We start from the raw sequence: 18387 nt of genomic DNA, 5'->3' as shown, positions 1-18387 counted from the left end.
CTGCAGTTTTACATGTGGGCAGATAATCTCCTCAAAATACATCCCAAAATACCGTCCCCTTTGAGAAGTCTTTTTTTACACCCATTGGCAAAAAAGTGTAAAATTATTCACAAGTGAACAGGTGTTGGGGAAGAAGGGAGCACGCCCCTAATTTGCAACCAGGTTGATAGTTCCTCATCCTGATTCAGCTGCATGTAGGTTATTAGCTGGCTCAGGATTTGGATAGGGCTTGCATTTGGATGCTAGTCTGAATGATTTTTCAATGGAAAGTAATACATCTAGCTGTGTATCCAAGCACGCCATCCATCCATCCATCAAGAAGTTTCCCATTTGGATGTCTCTGAAATGCACATTGATTGTTAGCTAACATCCACTTCAAATCTATTAATGAAGTTCCAGTTTTCTTAGCCCCTTGAATAAAAGTTGCAATGGCTTGTGTTTTAAGATGATGCTTGATACCTTGATCATTGTATGCCCAGAAAAATAGTATTTGGATGAATTTAGTAATTTTTTGTACATACTTGACAAACATTTGAGCAATATACTGTAAGTATGAAAGTTAGAATCATTTCCAGAGGTGTTAATGTTTGCCCTCCACTGAATTAAGAAGTTTAAGCAATAATGGAGACTAGTATTTTAATACAGTAGTTTATTTTACATGTTACAGATCTGCCTGCTTTAAAAATATGTGTTTATTCCTTTTGATCCATGGAGATAGGGTTATTTGAATTAGAAACTTGGAAACCTATTTCAAATCAGTGATTTAAATATAAAAAAATTATCCCTCAAGACTTTCTGAGCATTAGTCAGTAACGGGTGCAATTTGGTTTTCGGAACAGCTTCTTGCTTGTCCAGTGCTATAGAGAATGTAAAATGAGAGTCTGCATGTGTACAGAGTGTGCTCTGAGTTTGTCTTCATTTGTCTTTGTCCAGTGTCTGGATAATAAATACACAGTTCAGACAGCGCTAAGCAAGCACCACCAAAGGATGATTTTTAAGGCTCCCAGGAATGGTGAGCAAAGGGAAGATGATTAATTTGTGAGGGCACATTAATTATGCACTCTTTCCCCTTGCCCCAGGTAACCCAAATAATATCAAGCATCAGTTGCTGATAATGAGTAACAGTATGCAGCTACCTCTTTCTGATATTCTGAAGGAAAATAACTTAATGTTATTCCATATATATTGGCATTTTAGTGAGGAAAATGGATGCAAAATGTAAAAATACTGTACCATATTATTCAGTACAGTTTGTACAGATTATGCCTTGGGATTCATGCATTAGCATATAACCTCTGCTCTGCCACATTGTATGTATAAATAAAGTGAAGCATTTTCTTGTATTTATCCATCTGCAGGGCTGGTACAACTTCAGTTTGAGTCCTATTCAGTCATCATTAATGAGCATTAGCAAATGATTTCAGTATTTAGTTTTTGGTAGATTTGTCAGATAGAAACAACCTCATGACAAAAGTGTTGTTAAGAATGAATGGGATGGATGTTGAATTGCAGATTCAGAAGTGCAGATTACTTTGCAAATAACATGGCTAGCACTTTTTTCTTTGCTTGTTTGCTTGCTAATACAATGCCATTTTTATTCTAAATTAATCAGCTCATGGTATCTCATGTTAATCATGAAATCTAAATGCATTATTTTACAGGTATATTTTAATAAGTCTAAAAGTGTGAACACTGCAACATCAGGCACAAAGTGTTTTTCTTCCTATGAAGAGTGAGTCTTGCAACACCCACCATTCACTTCTGTTGCTTCACAGAAACTAATGGGATAAGCATCCCTGATTTCTATATATCACAATTAATGCAAGTGGTAAAGTTGCCTTCTGGAGTATAGTGTTGCAAGTGTGCTAGGAATCTATTTTTGGCAAGAAAACTCCCAGTTTGCCCTCTCTCCCTTAAACTGACCTGCTGGATGAAATAGTAGATGTGTGTATGATTCTAGGCATACCTTCCCCTAAGATCAACATTTGTACACACTTTAGTCACCTTTTATACGTAGTGCTATTGACATTAACCAGAGAGGCCAGCCTGACAGCACTGTACTTTAACACCAGCTAAAGAGTTGTTCTGCTCTACTTGCACAGTTTATCTAAAGAGATTTGGGGGGGGGGATGGTTTTTGGTGTGTGTTTTTTTTAAATCACAAGCCTAATTGTTTTCCATCAAAGAGAATTCTCTTCTAGGCAAACTATCCTGTAAGGTAGCAGGATTATCTTGAAGGTCAAAATTGACATAACTATGAAAGCAGGGTATAATGACTAATCCTTCTGCTATCAAAGTGGGTCTCCCATGTTGAGCTGCACTGAAAGGGAAAATGAATGGCAGGACACTGGAAGGTCCTTTATACTGGAGATTGGTACCGCAGAAGTGTGCAGGAATATTGTCATTTTTAAGTATGCCCCATTAGTCTCCTATTAACCTATTGGAATTGAAAGCTGTGTGCATGGTATGCTGTCAGCTGGGGCTGGCACTGCCTGTTTGCTTGCCTTCAACTTGGGGCATGGAGTGAGCAGGAGGGAACTGAACTTGGAGAATATGGCTGTCAGCTTCTTATTCTCAGAGGTTGCTTAGCCTCAGCCAACAAAAACCACTGGAGCTCCTGGACAGAGGCACCTGCCCCCCCATCTGCACCTCTCGGCCTGCGCTCCAGTGGCATGACTGTTGCCTCATCCCTCTTACCTACAGACTCCATGGATCCCCTAGGCAAGAGGAAAGTGTGCTGCATGGCAGCCATGTCCTGAGCTTACAGGATATGACTTCTGGCTGTGTCCTCTTGCCCACCAGCCCCGTAGAGCTGAGTCCAAGAAACCTGTTGTGCCTCTTCAGGTCAAATAGGACATGTCCTGGCTCAGTAAAGTTGCAGGAGCTTTCCACAAAGGGAACTCCGTGAGCCCAAAAGCTTATTGTGACGTTAACATATGAGAGTGCTGGAGGTGAAATAGTTAAACAGGTTACCCAATCAGAACCCAGGGGGTGGAGTCAGAGGGACTATAAAACCAGCTCTGGGAGGGGCAAAGGAGTTTGTTGGGAGTTGGGTGGTTGGTTGGAGTGGGAGTGAATTGGGATAGAGTTTGTGGTTAGGTTGAGTCAGTGTAGCGAAATAAGCTGAGTCAGGAATAGTTAGGGGCTAGGAAGACGAGTAAATATCTGAGTGGTGGTTTAGTGAGTGAGAGTAGGTAGCGGAAGTTATAGGTATCGATAGACACCCCATGAATATAATTGACTGATACTGTTTATGAAACCCCACACTTGTTAAACTGCAATACATAAACAAAAGCTTATGTTCCAATTTAACCCTGACTGGACTCAGTATTGTACCAGGTAAGGCCTGGGTGGTGGCAGCGAGAAACTTAGGTGAAGAGGAATGGATAAAAAAAAGGGGGGAGGGAAATACCTTCCATTCACTCTGTCCATTTTTGCCTCCTCCGTGGTTTTTTAAGATTTATTATCAGTCTATATCAGTATGTCTAAGTTGGACCTGGGTATTGATACTGTGACATTTTAATCTGTAATGCTGAATTTTGTGTGTGGAAACACCGTAAGGAAAAATGACATTTCTCACTCCTGCAACATTTCAAAGAGCAATTTTAAAATTAAAAGAGCAAAGATGTGAGCAACACACACATATAGACACCATTTATAATGAACATATTTGCTACAAACAGATTCCTATACTGGCCAGTCAGCTAAGTCCTTCTTGCAGGCTTCCCATAGGGTTGAAATTTAGCATGGTGTAGTAGTTAAAGTGGTAGACTAGGAACTGGGAGACCAAGGTTCAAATCCAGCCATGAAGCTCACTGGGTAATCTTGGACCCAGTTGCTGTCTCTCAGCCAAAGCTACCTCACAGGGCTGTTGTGAGGGTAAAAAGGGTAGAGCAATTCCTTGTTCATAACTGAAATAATAAATAAAAAAGTAAAATTGTAAGTAGTGTGGTAGCCATAAAATTTTCTGAATTACCTTATTATGCTTATCTGACAAGAGAAGGGGAATCCAAACTTAGAGTTAACTGTTTATTTACACATTACCATTGTGACCACTTAATTCATATGCCTTTTTTTAGTTAGAAGAACTAAGGAATGCCCTGGATAAGACCAGACAAGAACTGGATGCTACCAAAGCACGGCTTGCCTCAACGCAACAGTCTCTGGGTGAGAAAGAAGCACATCTAGCCAATTTAAGAATAGAACGGAGAAAACAGTTAGAAGAGATACTGGAAATGAAGTAAGTACACATATATTTTGATTTTGATAGGATTCAAGGGAACATGATTTTTCATTTTATTTTCCCTTTCTGCTCTATGGATATACTTTGTTTTGTGTGCATCCTTTAAAAAATGAGAACAAGGGGTGCTTTGGGGTATGTGATTTCACTGCATTGGGATGTGTAATAATTAGTGCTGAATCATTTGGCTCAGAATTTTTCACAACTTTGGGGGCTGGGGCAAAACATTCCCATCACCACTTGAAGACTGGGTTAATCTTTTGCTGTGGGTAACTTTGAAGAACTTAAACTGGAGGCTGTGTTAAGGACAAGGTGGCTGAGGCTCCCCCCCCCCCAGCTTTGCCTCGGCTCTAAGCAGTGAGGCAGCTGCCCTCGTCAGCCTGGCAATGTTCCCTTTGCCATTTGTGGCAGAATACCCCACCTATGACAGCTTTCTCCCACCTTCATATGGACACAGAGGACAGGCAAGAAGAGAAGAGACTTTCAAATTTGTGCTAATGGTAGCATCCTTCCTGTGCAATGTGTCACAAATTACAAAGGAATTCAAAACGGATGTCAAATCTCATCTAGGGCAGGCAGCTAAGTGTGTGTGTGTGTGTGTAAATATAACTCAAAGCCTCAGCCACCTCATCTTCAAGATAAGCCCAACCCAACCAAGAGTTCTTCAGATTTGCCCATGTTTCGTGCCCCTCTGCTACTTAGTCCTATTCAGCACAGCCTTAGCTATAATGATAAATATTAATCATAGCTCCAAGCTTTAAAAACACAGTACCCCTGGGTTTTGAATCTTACTCATCCAAAACATCTGGGTATTGCAACAGTTCCATATGAGCAACCAGGTTTATTTACATTTCTGTTTGTCCTAACTTTAGTCACAAAGGGGTCAAGACTTTGTTAATGAGTCTTTGGCAGCAGTCTAAGGAGAAGGGCCCTGCTGGATCAGGCCAGTGGCCCAACTGTTCTCACTGTGGCCAACCAGATCCCCATGGGTATATTCCCTGATATGTCTATTGAGCCTAGTGAGCATCTCTGAGACTACTCTTCTTCCCTGTAGTCTTTGAAAAGAGATGTTTTGTCATTAAATAAACAACAAAGCTTTCTTTTGAGCAATTAGGCTTTTAAAATGGAAATGGTCCATTAAGTTAGCTAGAAGTTAGAAATGATGTGACATATGTATTTTAACTTAAGAAACAGTTCTTGCATTTCTGAAAGAACACAGGCCACTCATTAGATTTCCTTCTGTGTGACAACATTATCACTAAAGGTGGAATAACTTGTTTTAAATATTAGTACCAAAGAGGTGGACTACTATGCCATAGAAACTAGGTTGCAAAAGGTGTGGGTTTTGTCAAATAAGATTTTTGATAGCTGACAGCCCTGAGCTTTAGTGTATTATGTCTGGGTGAATATCATGTTCCTGAGGAATACTAAAACTGTTTTAATCTGCGTGACAGGACAGGGATGATAAAGTTACTTATTATTTATTCTTTTACTAGTGCATTTTCCATAGGAGGGTGTAATGAGGTGGGAGGAAAATCAGTTTTAAACAGATGTTGCCAAGATTACAAAGCAGAATTGGTGAAAAGCTATAAGCATTCCACACTATCACTATACTTGTTCTTAAGAAACTAAAAAAAGAACAGAAGGATATAATTAAATTGAACTTCCTCCCCACCATAAAGATAAGTATACGTAATTATAGTACATTAAATTTGCAGCACAATCTTTGAAATTGATGGCCTCTGTAAGAATGTGCCCAATGTGGGCACAGCACATCTATAGCAAGGAATACACAAAAATTAAGCAGACAATATTTTGAACATGCATTGAAAATATACATGCCATTTAAAATGCTTCATCTTTCTGTAACTGCCGTGTTCAGCAAATCTTATCTAAATCCGCATTTGCCTCTCATAGATGTGAATTCTTTAGGAAACATCTTTAAGAATGTATATAATAGGCGCCATCTCCACAAACAATTTGAAAAAATGTATACAAATGAAAGCATTGTGGGGTTTAATACAATAAATTACACATTTCCTCATCAGTTTATTCACATGCTGCTTTTCCATGGTACATCTTGCACAAAGCAGGTTACAAGATCAGAAGGATTTACTGTGTGATACAATATTTGTTCCCTGGAGTTCCTCTAGTTAGGTTTGTTTTCTCCCTGAACTTTGCTTATCATACTTTCCAAAGGTGTGCTAACTGCTACATGATATCCTACCATTATAACCTGGGCTGGGCTGCTGTTATAATCCCTTGCTAGACCCATCCAAACCACTTGCTTAAGATTCACCAGCAGGGCAAGATCCACCAGCAGGTATCCGGTTCCTACACATGCTGCTGCCCTCAAGTGCCAGCTTTCCCAAGGCTTCTGCACACCGTGAGGAAAGAGACCAGTGAATCATTCACCCAAGGCTTTTGGGGAAGAATCCACCTGTCACAGGGGTCTGAAGTTTGTCTGATGAAGCTGAGGAGCAGCAGCAGTGCAGCAAAGCCCTCCAAGTATCACTTCATAGGAAACCTCATTGATGAACTTGTTTCTTTAAAGGGCAATGTGTGCTGTATTGATGTGCAGACAATCACTTCTGGATAATTAAAAAAAAAGCACCTCCCTCTGACAGAAATAATAGCAGCAGCTGGAAGGAGTGGATGGTGCTTCAGATGATAATGAAAACATTTTCTTAACAACCTTTCCTTTACATAGGTTGTAAAGAATGCACCATATACTTACTTTCAGATGAAGAATGGTGGTAGATTTGGGGGTAGAATATGTACAGCATTGTACTTAGCATGAATAGAATTTATCAGTATGTTATGCTAATAAGGATCAGTGATGGCCACCAATTTTGATGGCTATAAAGGAGGATTCGACAGATCCCTGGAGGATAAGGCTGTCCATGCTTACTAACTATGATGGCTGTGTTCTACCCAGTGGCTTTGCAACAGGCGGCGGGCGGGGGGCAGTTCTCCTCGGGCGCCATGTCTGGGGGTGACAAGAAGGCACCCTGTGGGGGCTCGCAGAGGCGTGAGCAGTCATTGCGCCACTGCAGCCACATGTGGAGGATCCTCCGTTCGCGGCTGCAGCCGCAAGCAGAGGATCCCGGTGCCAGCAGCAAACTGCTATGTACAGTGCATGTGTGGCATCGCACGCATGCGCTGTACATAGCGATTTGCTGCCAGTGCAGCTCAAGCGCTGTACGGATGGCGGTGGGATCCCTCCGTCGCCACTACAGCCACATGTAGAGGATCCTACGTTTGTGGCTGTAGCGGCAACGGAGGGATCCCGGCACAGTCCGTACGGTGCCCAAGTGGCACCGATGGCAAACTGCTATGTACAGTGCATGTGCGGTGTCGCTACATACGCCGCATGTGTCGTACGTAGCGATGCCACACATGTGCCCTACGTAGCAACGCCCCGCCCCGGTGTCACAACGCCTTTTTTCACCCCTGGTTCTTCCTCTACTGTTGGAGGCAGTATGCATCTAGAAACCAGTAGGAAAGTGCTGTTCAGGTTTTGCTGATGGGCTTCCCCCAGGCATCTGGCTGGCCACTTTGAGAACAGGGTGCTGGACTAGATCAAGCACTGGCCTGAGCCAGCAGGCTCTTCTTATGTTCTTAGATTAAAGCTGAATCTATTCTATGACACAAATAATGAATTATTATAATGGTGGAATAGAGTGGTGCTCATTTGTCTGGCTATTTTACAATATTTAGATACCATTTACTAATTTAACTAGTGAGGATAAAGCATTTTAGATATTTACAATTTTATTATTTCAATAGTGCTGACAGAATATATTTTGTGACTGTTGGCTTATAGTCAAATATGCATTGAATTGTATACTTAAGAGCTTTCATGATGATTTCCTATGCTTATATTATGTTAAAGTTCTGTCTTCTAACCTCCTCTGGCTCACATTGCCACGGCCCATCTTAATTTACTATGTATAATCAGTTGTCTTTCTTTAGACAACTGCGTCAATTGTCATTGCAAATCCTTTTTAAGAGTACAAAATTATTTTAAGAAGTTCAGAATGAAAGAGGGTGGGAACTTAATTCAGCCATGAGTCTCACATTTTACAATTATGTTTAAAAGAAGGAACATTTGCTAGGTAAGTATCCTCCAGAGGATAAACTTTTTGTAGATACCATCTTCTGTTGAGTTTATTATTTGATGCTGTTAGGTAAGCTCTACAGGGAGATTTTTACTGCATACTTTGTTTTCTGTGGAGGTCACACTGACATTAGTGGCAATTTTGTTTGGAAAGAAATCTGAATTATTTTGAGGGATTCTTCCCTATGCAAGCATTCTTATAATTACAGTTGTGGACAGATTCACTCATATTCTACTTTTACATATATTCTTTTCTTTCTTCTTGCAATACAACTCCCTTCTTGGACTAGTGAACGGCAGATTGCACTACTTCAGTTTGAATGATAGATAATCAATATTAGGGTTAGGCATGGAGGAGGCATCAATATATACATGGAATTTGGTGGTCCCAACCTGATCAAGCTTTGCTTTCACTGAACCATCTCTAGTATGGGATGTGGGTGGAGCTGTGGACAAACGCTGGCTCCCTCAGCCTGAAAGCGAGATGAGCACCGCACCCCATAGTTGCCTTTGACTGGACTTAGCCATCCAGGGGTCCTTTACCTTTACCTTTAGTATGGAGCAACTTTCTAAAGAAAAAGAAAGTGCAGTATATGCATATATATCTTATATATGCTACAATGGCTGATAAAATCAATTTCTGCAATGTAAACACGATTGCTGAACTAGTTTATAAAATCTTTCTACACCATATATTTTTGGGGTCAAAAATGCACCATTTCTTATAGACACACACACACACACACACACACACACACACACACACTTAATGACTTCAAGCATTCCACCAGACAACACATTATCACTATAATTCTGAATGTAGAAGTGGTTAACTGGATGATGTGGAGTCACTTTGATAGCTTCCCAGCAGGTGGGCTGCTGTTGCTTACTGGGAGCAAAATGGAACGTGGTGGCAAAGTCACTGTGGTGCAAACACACCAACAGAAGAAGACTGGCACCACCAACCTCCCTGCCACCTTGTCCTTCCTGCTCCTGGTAAGCAGCAGTAGCTTACCTGCTAGGAAGCTGGTGTGGCAGCTATGCCCCATCCATTGAGCTGTTTCCGATTACCAGAGAGGACCAACCTCCCCCACTCTGTTAACCACACTATCGCTTTGGCTCAAAGTCTCAGTTGTGTCTGGAAATGTGAGCTGGCAAGAGACTACTTCCTGTGACCTGTCCTGGGACCTTATGGTGAAACTGAATAAATAATAAGAATGAATTAAGATAAGGTGCATTTCTGATTCCCTCCAACAAAGTCTATTGACCTGGAAAAGAGACAGATGCATATGCTGGCCTGAGAACTCTTGGAAATACTAAGCAAAATCTTCCCCAGTTCCAAATCAAAATCACATCAAGACAACATGCCTGTGCATGAGATGGTAGCTGGTGTGGGCTGGCTCAAATACATAATTGCTATTGCTTAAAAGAGCTATAACTGAAATTATGCCCAAGACCAGCTCACTCAACTGTCATGATCTAGTGGGCTGTAATGGTCACACAGTCATCCATTACTCACCCAGCAAGAGCAAGGTCAATCCAATTCTATGAATTTGGGAAATTACACGCACTGAGGATTCTGCTCTAGATCATGGTCAATACCCAAGGCTTCTACTTTGTGCTGTGGCCAGTACCTGCTGATTAACCAACATAAACACAATGCTGATAAAAATCAATTACAAGTAGCCCAACCCAGTTAAAGTTAGTTAGTTGTGACTAAATTCCGTTGCAAGTGGAGGACCTATGTAGTTCCAAAACATACTATTTTCTTTAGCTAGATTGAGACTGGTATTTACCATGATACTACTACTGCAGCTGTGAAAAAAGAACTGAGTAGAAGGCAGCCACCTCACCCACAGAAGGCGTAGAAGAGCTGATTCATGCTTGATAAGAGAAGAAATAGGGCCTCTCTTTTAGCCAAAGAGATCAAGAATATTCTGAATATGTTATGTGCTGGCGAAAAGAGATCACAAAAAGGAGTGAACTGCATTCATTTAAAACCCTTGCACTATTTCCATGAGCCTGTCTCTTACTCTTCGTATACAAACATCTTATGCAAAACCAAGTCACAAGGCAAAAATTTAATTTCACTCAAGTGAATTGAGTCTCTTTAGCTTGTTTGGCTATTCTGTCTCATAAATCCAAGTATCTAGTATATCCAATAAAATCCCTGGAGAGAACTTCATTCCTGTTACAAAATTGTAATGTTGTAAGTCTGAAACACGCAGCATTTCCTATTTAAAGAAGGGGAAAACGGACCCATTCTATTTTGTAACATCTGCTAAAATCATAATCAGTTTGCTGGCTGAGATTAGCGATGTAGGAGCCTGCAGTTGATCAGCGCTGCCCTAGGTGTCACTGAGACCTGGGGGAATTAAACTAAGAGGGTTTCAGTAGACAAGGGTATAATTCAGCCAGCCTCCAAAAAGGGAGAGAGAAAGATATCCCTGAAAACAGAAGCTTAACTTTGCTTTCCAGTCATCTACTCCCTCACCGTCGCTTCTGTCTTTTGAACCATTTGTACTCGTATCGTATCAGAGATGGAGGCCCACACATTCCCTTGCTGGCCTCATTTCAATATAAATATGATCCTATTTCATCATTTTGATCATTACTATTTCCTCAGTTAATAAAACTTTGCGAAAGCATGTTTCCAATGATCTTAAATAAAGGTAGATTTTGGCTAAGATCAGCCCTGGCAGAATACCTCTTTTATTTCCTCAGGGTTTTCCATAACACATGCGCACACTGGGATTATGCACTGCACAAAACAATTTCAAATATTTGTTGCAAGATTACAATACCCATTTTACAATAATTTTGTTGGTTAAACTTCCGGGCTGTGTATCATGTTGTAGATTAAAACAAAACTTTTATCTCCTCTATAAAACATGCAAAGACTTTCAGCCCTTTGACATTTCATGTGCAGTATTCAAGACTTAAATCTCCACCAGCGGAATCCTAATTGTGTCTACTCAGAAGTAATGGCTGTCCTGTGTTTCTTGCAGTTATACCAGCCTTAGGGCCTGCTGCCCATGGTTTCACTGCCCCTGGGCCTTCAATGGCTCAGTTGTGTTTAAGGTGAGGATGCCCTTCTCCCTTTCCTGGAGGTGTACCCTGGATTCAAATCTGTTACCTGCAGCATGTAAAACATGAGGTGTTCTTTTGGACTAGGGCTCCTCCTGCAGAGCCTGTATTCCTCATGTCCAGAATGGGGGGTGGGGGGAGCTCCATGATGTCCCCATCATTGTGAGTTAATTGATTACCTCTGTGTGTGCGGAGCTTACGGGCATGGCCACAAGCATAGTTCCTGGTTGGTGGACACTATTCCCAGAGGTGTGGGGGTATGTATGTCATTTTATGACATTTCCCCCTCTCCTCCTTTCCCCTCCCAAACAGAGCATACATTGGATAGGGCTGCTGTTCCACTGGTGTAGGGGCAGCTTATCTTCAGTCCTGGCATAATATGAGTATAGGAATGTTCTGACCATCAAGAATAAGACCTTCATTTGAATTCTTCTCATCTTTATGGTGCCAGCAAGTTGGTATCAAAAACGTTAGTTAAGACATGCTGTGTTACAGATCTATTGGGCAGAAACAGGAATTGCAGGAGAATTTCAGCCCAAGTTCCAAGAAGGTCACATTACCATCCTAACTACTTCCTGTGGAAGTCACAGTTGTATCAACATCCTGCTGTTTTGTTTGTATTTAATTTGGCATATGACTCTCTATGCTCTCAGCATGGATTCTACAATTAAATGAAACCACACTGCTGGTTGTAAAAAACCAACCAAGTGTTCCACTTTTTAAAGAGTATGTTTTGTGAACACAGTGAATTGACTGCCTATTTACTAATGATTATTTAAACTCCATTAAAGTTTGCTAATACATATATGATTATTAATAACCTATTATATTCAGTATAAACTTGTTCCAAATATCAATATATTTATCCAAACAATGTCTTCATCTATAAAAAAAATCCACTCATATGCTGCAAGTTCTGTCATGTCTTCAATCCATTGATTAAAGGGGAGCATATTTTTGTCCTTCCAGCTCATCAATTCCAGTCTTTTGGCCCTAGGGCACATAGAACCCATTTGCATTGTCCAGTTGTCAACTTCCATATAATAGGTATATCATTCAAAAGAATATTTTTCTCTGAAAATTTTGATATTTTTCCTACAGTCAAATTTGTACAGTTCAACACTTTCTCCCAAAACTAGGACACTGTAAGAACATACTTCTCGAAGAGAAATTATTCTTATTACATCACCAACAAACAATTGTGTTAGACAGTCCTTTTCTACACAAACATAATGGAATCCAATAGAGTCTAAATATTATTTTCTGGTCTGGTCCAAACACTGTTATTGCAAGATGTTGTAGCTGCAGATATTGCCATCGGGATACATCTGATAGATGATATTCATCTCTTAAAACACTGTATGTATAAAATCATTTTCTTCCAGCCACCCACCCACCCCAGATTTCTGTGGAACAACCTCTTGGTTAAAGGTAAAGGTACCCCTGCCCGTACGGGCCAGTCTTGACAGACCCTAGGGTTGTGCGCTCATCTCACTCTAGAGGCCGGGAGCCGGCGCCGTCCGAAGACACTTCCGGGTCACGTGGCCAGCATGCCGAAGCTGCTCTGGCGAGCCAGCACCAGCGCAGCACACGGAAACGCCGTTTACCTTCACGCTATAAAGCGGTACCTATTTATCTACTTGCACTTTAAGGGTGCTTTCGAACAGCTAGGTGGGCAGGAGCTGGGACCGAATGACGGGAGCTCACCCCGCCGCGGGGATTCGAACTGCTGACCATGCGATCGGCAAGTCCTAGGCGCTGAGGTTTTACCCACAGCGCCACCCGCATCCCTAACATCTTGGTTAGCAATGCCTAATCTGCCCTCCCTGCTTAAAATATCCCTTATGACTTTTAATGAGTTTCAGCTAGCCTATATCCTACATTCCACCATATTAGGGATATTGGAAACCAACGAAACTTAGGTTTCCTTCCTGGCAGCTCAACATCTAGGGCCTAACAGAGGCTCTGCCACAGATCAGCATGGATGGCTTGAGGCCATTCAATATTCAGAATATTTGATAGGTTCAAACTTGGTAAATTTGCATTTTGAATGCTTCCATTGTGAGTTTCTCATTTAGATTTCATTCCCTGCTCCATGTATTAGACCTTGCTATAACTGAATAACAAGTTTATAATACTGCTCATACCAGTACCGAGAAGGCCCTCTGCTGGTTCCCTGTAACTTGGCCTCTCGCAGTGAGGGAACCGCCAGAAGGCCCTCGGAGCTGGACCTCAGTGTCCGGGCAGAACGATGGGGGAGGAGACGCTCCTTCAGATATACTGGACCGAGGCTGTTTAGGGCTTTAAAGGTCAGCACCAACACTTTGAATTGTGCTCGGAAACGTACTGGGAGCCAATGTAGGTCTTTCAAGACCGGTGTTATATGGTCTCGGCGGCCGCTCCCAGTCACCAGTTTAGCTGCCGTATTCTGGATTAGTTGTAGTTTCCGGGTCACCTTCAAAGGTAGCCCCACGTAGAGCGCATTGCAGTAGTCCAAGTTGCACTAAGTTTGCACACCTGTCTTTCCTACTTTTTATATCATGATCTGAGAAGAGCATACTTGAAAATTCAGTAGAATTCGCTTTCACATTAGTGTGCTTAGGGTCCCAGCTCCATGAAGATTTCCATATTCATCCAGCGATATTTTGTTTAGTCTAACTTAACATAAGGTTCTATTGGTGTATAACTTAAAAAATGATTTTAATTAAACAGATTTGGAAATTCTGACTGTAATGTGGTCATTAAATGAATGGGGGATATCAGAATTTGACAAGCCACTTACATTTTAGGGTAATGTAACCATTACTTCATTAGAGTAATGCAACTTTACACTCTCGACATAAAAGTCTTTACTGAATGTAAACAATGGTTTTGACAAGAGGGCTGCCTGGATTTGGAAATGGCTTGGTGAAATTCATTCTGTTCATATTGATGCTGACTAGTTTTATAAATGTTTACCTTATAATTTGTTGTGATTCAAACCCTGCAGATGCTCTGTCTTCTGGTAAACCTTGCAATTCTCTGAAAAGAGAGTGCAGGATGGGGAGGGGACATGAAGCAGTCCGGCTCTAGGGGGAGGCCCCCTTACAGACCATATGAATCCACTTACATGTAAATTACTTGTCTATATGAATTAAGGTGAAGGTTATGAAAGAACTGCTTTCCTATGTTTACTGTAGGATTTTTGACAGTCTCTTTCCTCTTTCAAGTAAATTTGGCTTAAGTCCATAGTCAGTACAGTTTTAAGTAAACTCCTCTTTTGTTACGTTAACAAGGTTATAACATCACTGAGGCAGATTGCCAGCTGTATGAACCGAGGCCTAAGAGGGCTGGCTGAGAGGGATAATTAAAACCTTAGGGTGGGAGAGTTTAAACTATCAAGTAAAATTGGATAAAAGGCTAATTGTCCACAGCAACATAATACATATTTCTAAGTACCTGTGAAATGACAATAAATAGCAGTATGCTTTATAATGCTCATTTAAACATCCAGGTTGAAGATACTGTATTTTAAGGCACAAAAATACCCAGTATATGGTTTTTTTAAAGTGCAAGTTTTGTGTGTTCTTTTTTATTTATTTATCAAGTAAAAACACTTATTTGTAAAAATGTTAGATGCTTCATCAGAAGGGTGTGAGTCAAAGATGTAAGCAAGAATAAAACAGAGAAGGCTAGTTCAGGCTTTGTCAAAGTTTTTCATAACTTAAACATGGGGGGGGGGCACATACCTTTGTTGACCTTCTAGAAGATGACATACAGCCAGGCAAGATGATGCATTACCACGGAGTTTAGAAGAAGAAGAAAAAAGACCCAGCAGAATGAGTTGTAATGTCAGCTTGTATTGAACTAAATAAATTGTGAAGGCCCATTTGTTATTCATTAGGAGCAGCAGAGCAAGATTACTGTTCTCCCCTTCATATGGTGCTTTTAAACCTTGAGGTCATTTTACACTAATATCTTAGTAGCATGGACAACAATTAATCCCTTTTTAACAGCTTTCACAGTTACACACATTTCAGTAGAACTGAATGAATAGTTTAATAACACTGTTTTAGGACCCCATCTTTATATACTTTTCTGGGGTGGCGTTGTATCAGCAGATGAAGTGAAATTCAATATTAAAGTATGCAAAACAGCCTGGTGTGTATTAGCCCAGGCTGATTCCCACTGACTCACTTTTAAAATGTTCCATTCAGACATCAGCAGATCCAAAGAACTTTTGTGACTGGACCCAGGAGGCGAAACACTAATGAAGGGTTGAACTTGGGTGGCATTTTATTTTTAATACTTAGAGGGGAAATGAGAAGAGCAGGAAGCTAACTTAATTTCAACCATGGCAAGCCAAACCCTCCTCTTTCCAAAGGACATGGCAAGGCATAGCCCCAAAGCCCGGGCCCCACCTTATGGTGAATAGGGTGGCCTTCCTACCTGGGCCCTAAAATTCCAGGCTGGTGCATCAAATGAGCCTCAGGAACAGGAATCCCCAAACTCGGCCCTCCAGATAATTTGGGACTACAACTCCCATCATCCCTAGTTAACAGGACCAGTAGTCCCATACTTACCTGGCAGGGGGGACACCTTGATCAGGAATTGTAGTCCTAAAACATCTGGAGGGCCGAGTTTGGGGATGTCTGCTCAAGAACATTTCATATTCAGGATCAGGGCCCACAACCCAGAGCAGCTGGCCTCCAGAAGCCCTCTTCACCTCCAAAGGTGCCTGTGTGCTCACCTGTTACCTTAACTAATCTTAATATTTACCTCGCTGCCACAGGAGTGGGACAAATACCTGTTTAGTCTCACTACCCCCACCTTCTGATAAACAGTTCCCGACCATAGCTGTCAACTTTCAGATTTGAAAATAAGGGATCAGCAGCCTCGAAAATAAGGGACCAGCAGCATAGCTGTCAACTTTTGGATTTGAAAATAAGGGATCAGCAGCCTCACCTGTCCCGGAGACAGTCTATGGGATATCTAACAAGCCGGGATAGCGGGAAACGGCGCTGAAATAAGGGAATTTCCCACAAAAAAAGGGAAGGTTGACAGCTATGCTCCTGACAGCTCAACTGCAGATCACTCAAAAAGAGGTAATTACTGCTTAAAATAAGTTAATTTTGAGGTTTAACATGAACTGTGTAATATCCCGCTTTAAAACTTTCAGAGAACATATCAAGTGAATGAATAGCCTGAGATGAATGTTCAAATGTTTCAGCTTACGTTTCTCTGGGAGATAGTCAAGCAATACAAGAAAGGAGGGAAATTATTATGATACAATGAACTGTTAAATATCTGAAGAGAGGGTGACTTTTTAGTATCTATGTAATGCATTTATTTTCTTTGGTTGTATCCCAAGTTCTGGAGCAATTGTCAGTCTTGCAGCTCAAAATGCCATTTCAAAAATGCAAGCTATCAGTAGGTGGTGACTGGGGGTGGCCAGGGAGGGGGTCAGAAGCTATCAGGCCCAGATAGGTGGAAGCCAAAGTTCTCCCTTTATCCAAGCTGTTGGAAATGTGAGATCTGACTTTGAACTAGATTGTAACTCTAGATGCAGATCTGTTAAGAGGTCAAACAAGCTGACAGATTTCGTTGGAGACAAGCTTCTGATTAAATGGAGTTAGCGGTAAGGAGTTGTATTCATGTCACAGTTGGGCAAAGACAGATGTGCAGATGAATAATCAAAATTAACAGCAGACCCCTTAAAGGGCTAACTAATCTGCCAGAAGAGTGTCTGTCTCTTTTCTTCCCACAAGTGTATCAGCTCATAAAATTACAATTGAACATAATAGCAGCAAGAACCTAGTAAGCCCCTTCCTCATTAGGGAAACTTCAGAGACACATTTCCTGTGGTACTATATCCTTTCCTGGCCTTGCTGGCCAGCATTTTGGGAAGTACTAGTTGACAAGAGTTCATAGGAGGCAATTGGCAACCTGCTTTATTCTCTGCTCATTTTAATGACTTTGTGAAATGATTAATCAGGTTGAATTTCCGCATCTTTCCTGAAGGAGAAGAGGTGTGAGTCAGCAGTGCTCAGTAGAAGAATTATTATTTCATTACTCTTTCTCTTCCTTCCTTGGCTTTAGGGCTTCCTGCTGTGGTGTCACCTTGATGTTGTTCAATTGTTTTCCAACACACCAGCCATGTTTTCCTAACGTTACCCAGACCATTGTGGCTGTCTTGTACTCACATTGTAGTGGGTAGCCAGTACAATGGGCTGGAGTGGTCCCCTTTTTTGAAGCAGGAAAATAAGAGGGTGGCCAACCTTTTCAGTGTAATCTGTATTTCCCCTCCTCCAGCTGTTGTCATTTGTTATGTGGGTGGTGCTGTGGGTTAAACCACAGAGCCTAGGACTTGCCGATCAGAAGGTTGGCGGTTCAAATCCCCGTGATGGGGTGAGCTCCCGTTGCTCGGTCCCTGCTCCTGCCAACCTAGCAGTTCAAAAGCACGTCAAAGTGCAAGTAGTTAAATAGGTACCGCTCCAGCGGGAAGGTAAATGGCATTTCCGTGCATTGCTCTGATTTGCCAGAAGCGGCTTAGTCATGCTGGCCACATGACCTGGAAGCTGTACACCAGCTCCCTCGGCCTTTAAAGCGAGATGAGCGCTGCAACCCCAGAGTTGGCCACGACTGGACCTAATGGTCAGGGGTCCCCTTTACCCTTACCAAAATATATCATTCTGCAGTAACACATATGGCCATAAAGAGGCCCGCTGGATCATACCAAATTCCCATGTTTTACAGCAGAAGAGAAGAAGAAGAAGAGTTTGGATTTGGTATCCCGCCTTTCACTCCCTTTAAGGAGTCTCAAAGCGGCTAACATTCTCCTTTCCCTTCCTCCCCCACAACAAACACTCTGTGAGGTGAGTGGGGCTGAGAGACTTCAAAGAAGTGTGACTAGCCCAAGGTCACCCAGCAGCTGCATGTGGAGGAGCGAAGACGCGAACCCA

At 41.7% G+C, this 18387-nt stretch overlaps 1 protein-coding gene across 10 annotated transcripts in view; it reads left to right on the top strand.

Annotated features, from left to right (window-relative positions):
* ERC2 (ELKS/RAB6-interacting/CAST family member 2) overlaps nt 1-18387 on the top strand; it is a 527327-nt gene that overhangs the window by 297809 nt on the left and 211131 nt on the right. For all 10 annotated transcript variants that reach the window (XM_053377860.1, XM_053377861.1, XM_053377857.1 and 7 more), the window contains one exon: nt 4079-4239. In XM_053377860.1, coding sequence (XP_053233835.1) covers nt 4079-4239 — 161 coding nt within the window. The remainder of the gene's footprint in view (nt 1-4078; nt 4240-18387) is intronic.

The sequence above is a fragment of the Podarcis raffonei genome, chromosome 2 (assembly GCF_027172205.1).
Source record: "Podarcis raffonei isolate rPodRaf1 chromosome 2, rPodRaf1.pri, whole genome shotgun sequence".
NCBI classification, from domain to species: domain Eukaryota; kingdom Metazoa; phylum Chordata; class Lepidosauria; order Squamata; family Lacertidae; genus Podarcis; species Podarcis raffonei.
This window is presented reverse-complemented; position numbering and strand designations above follow the sequence as displayed.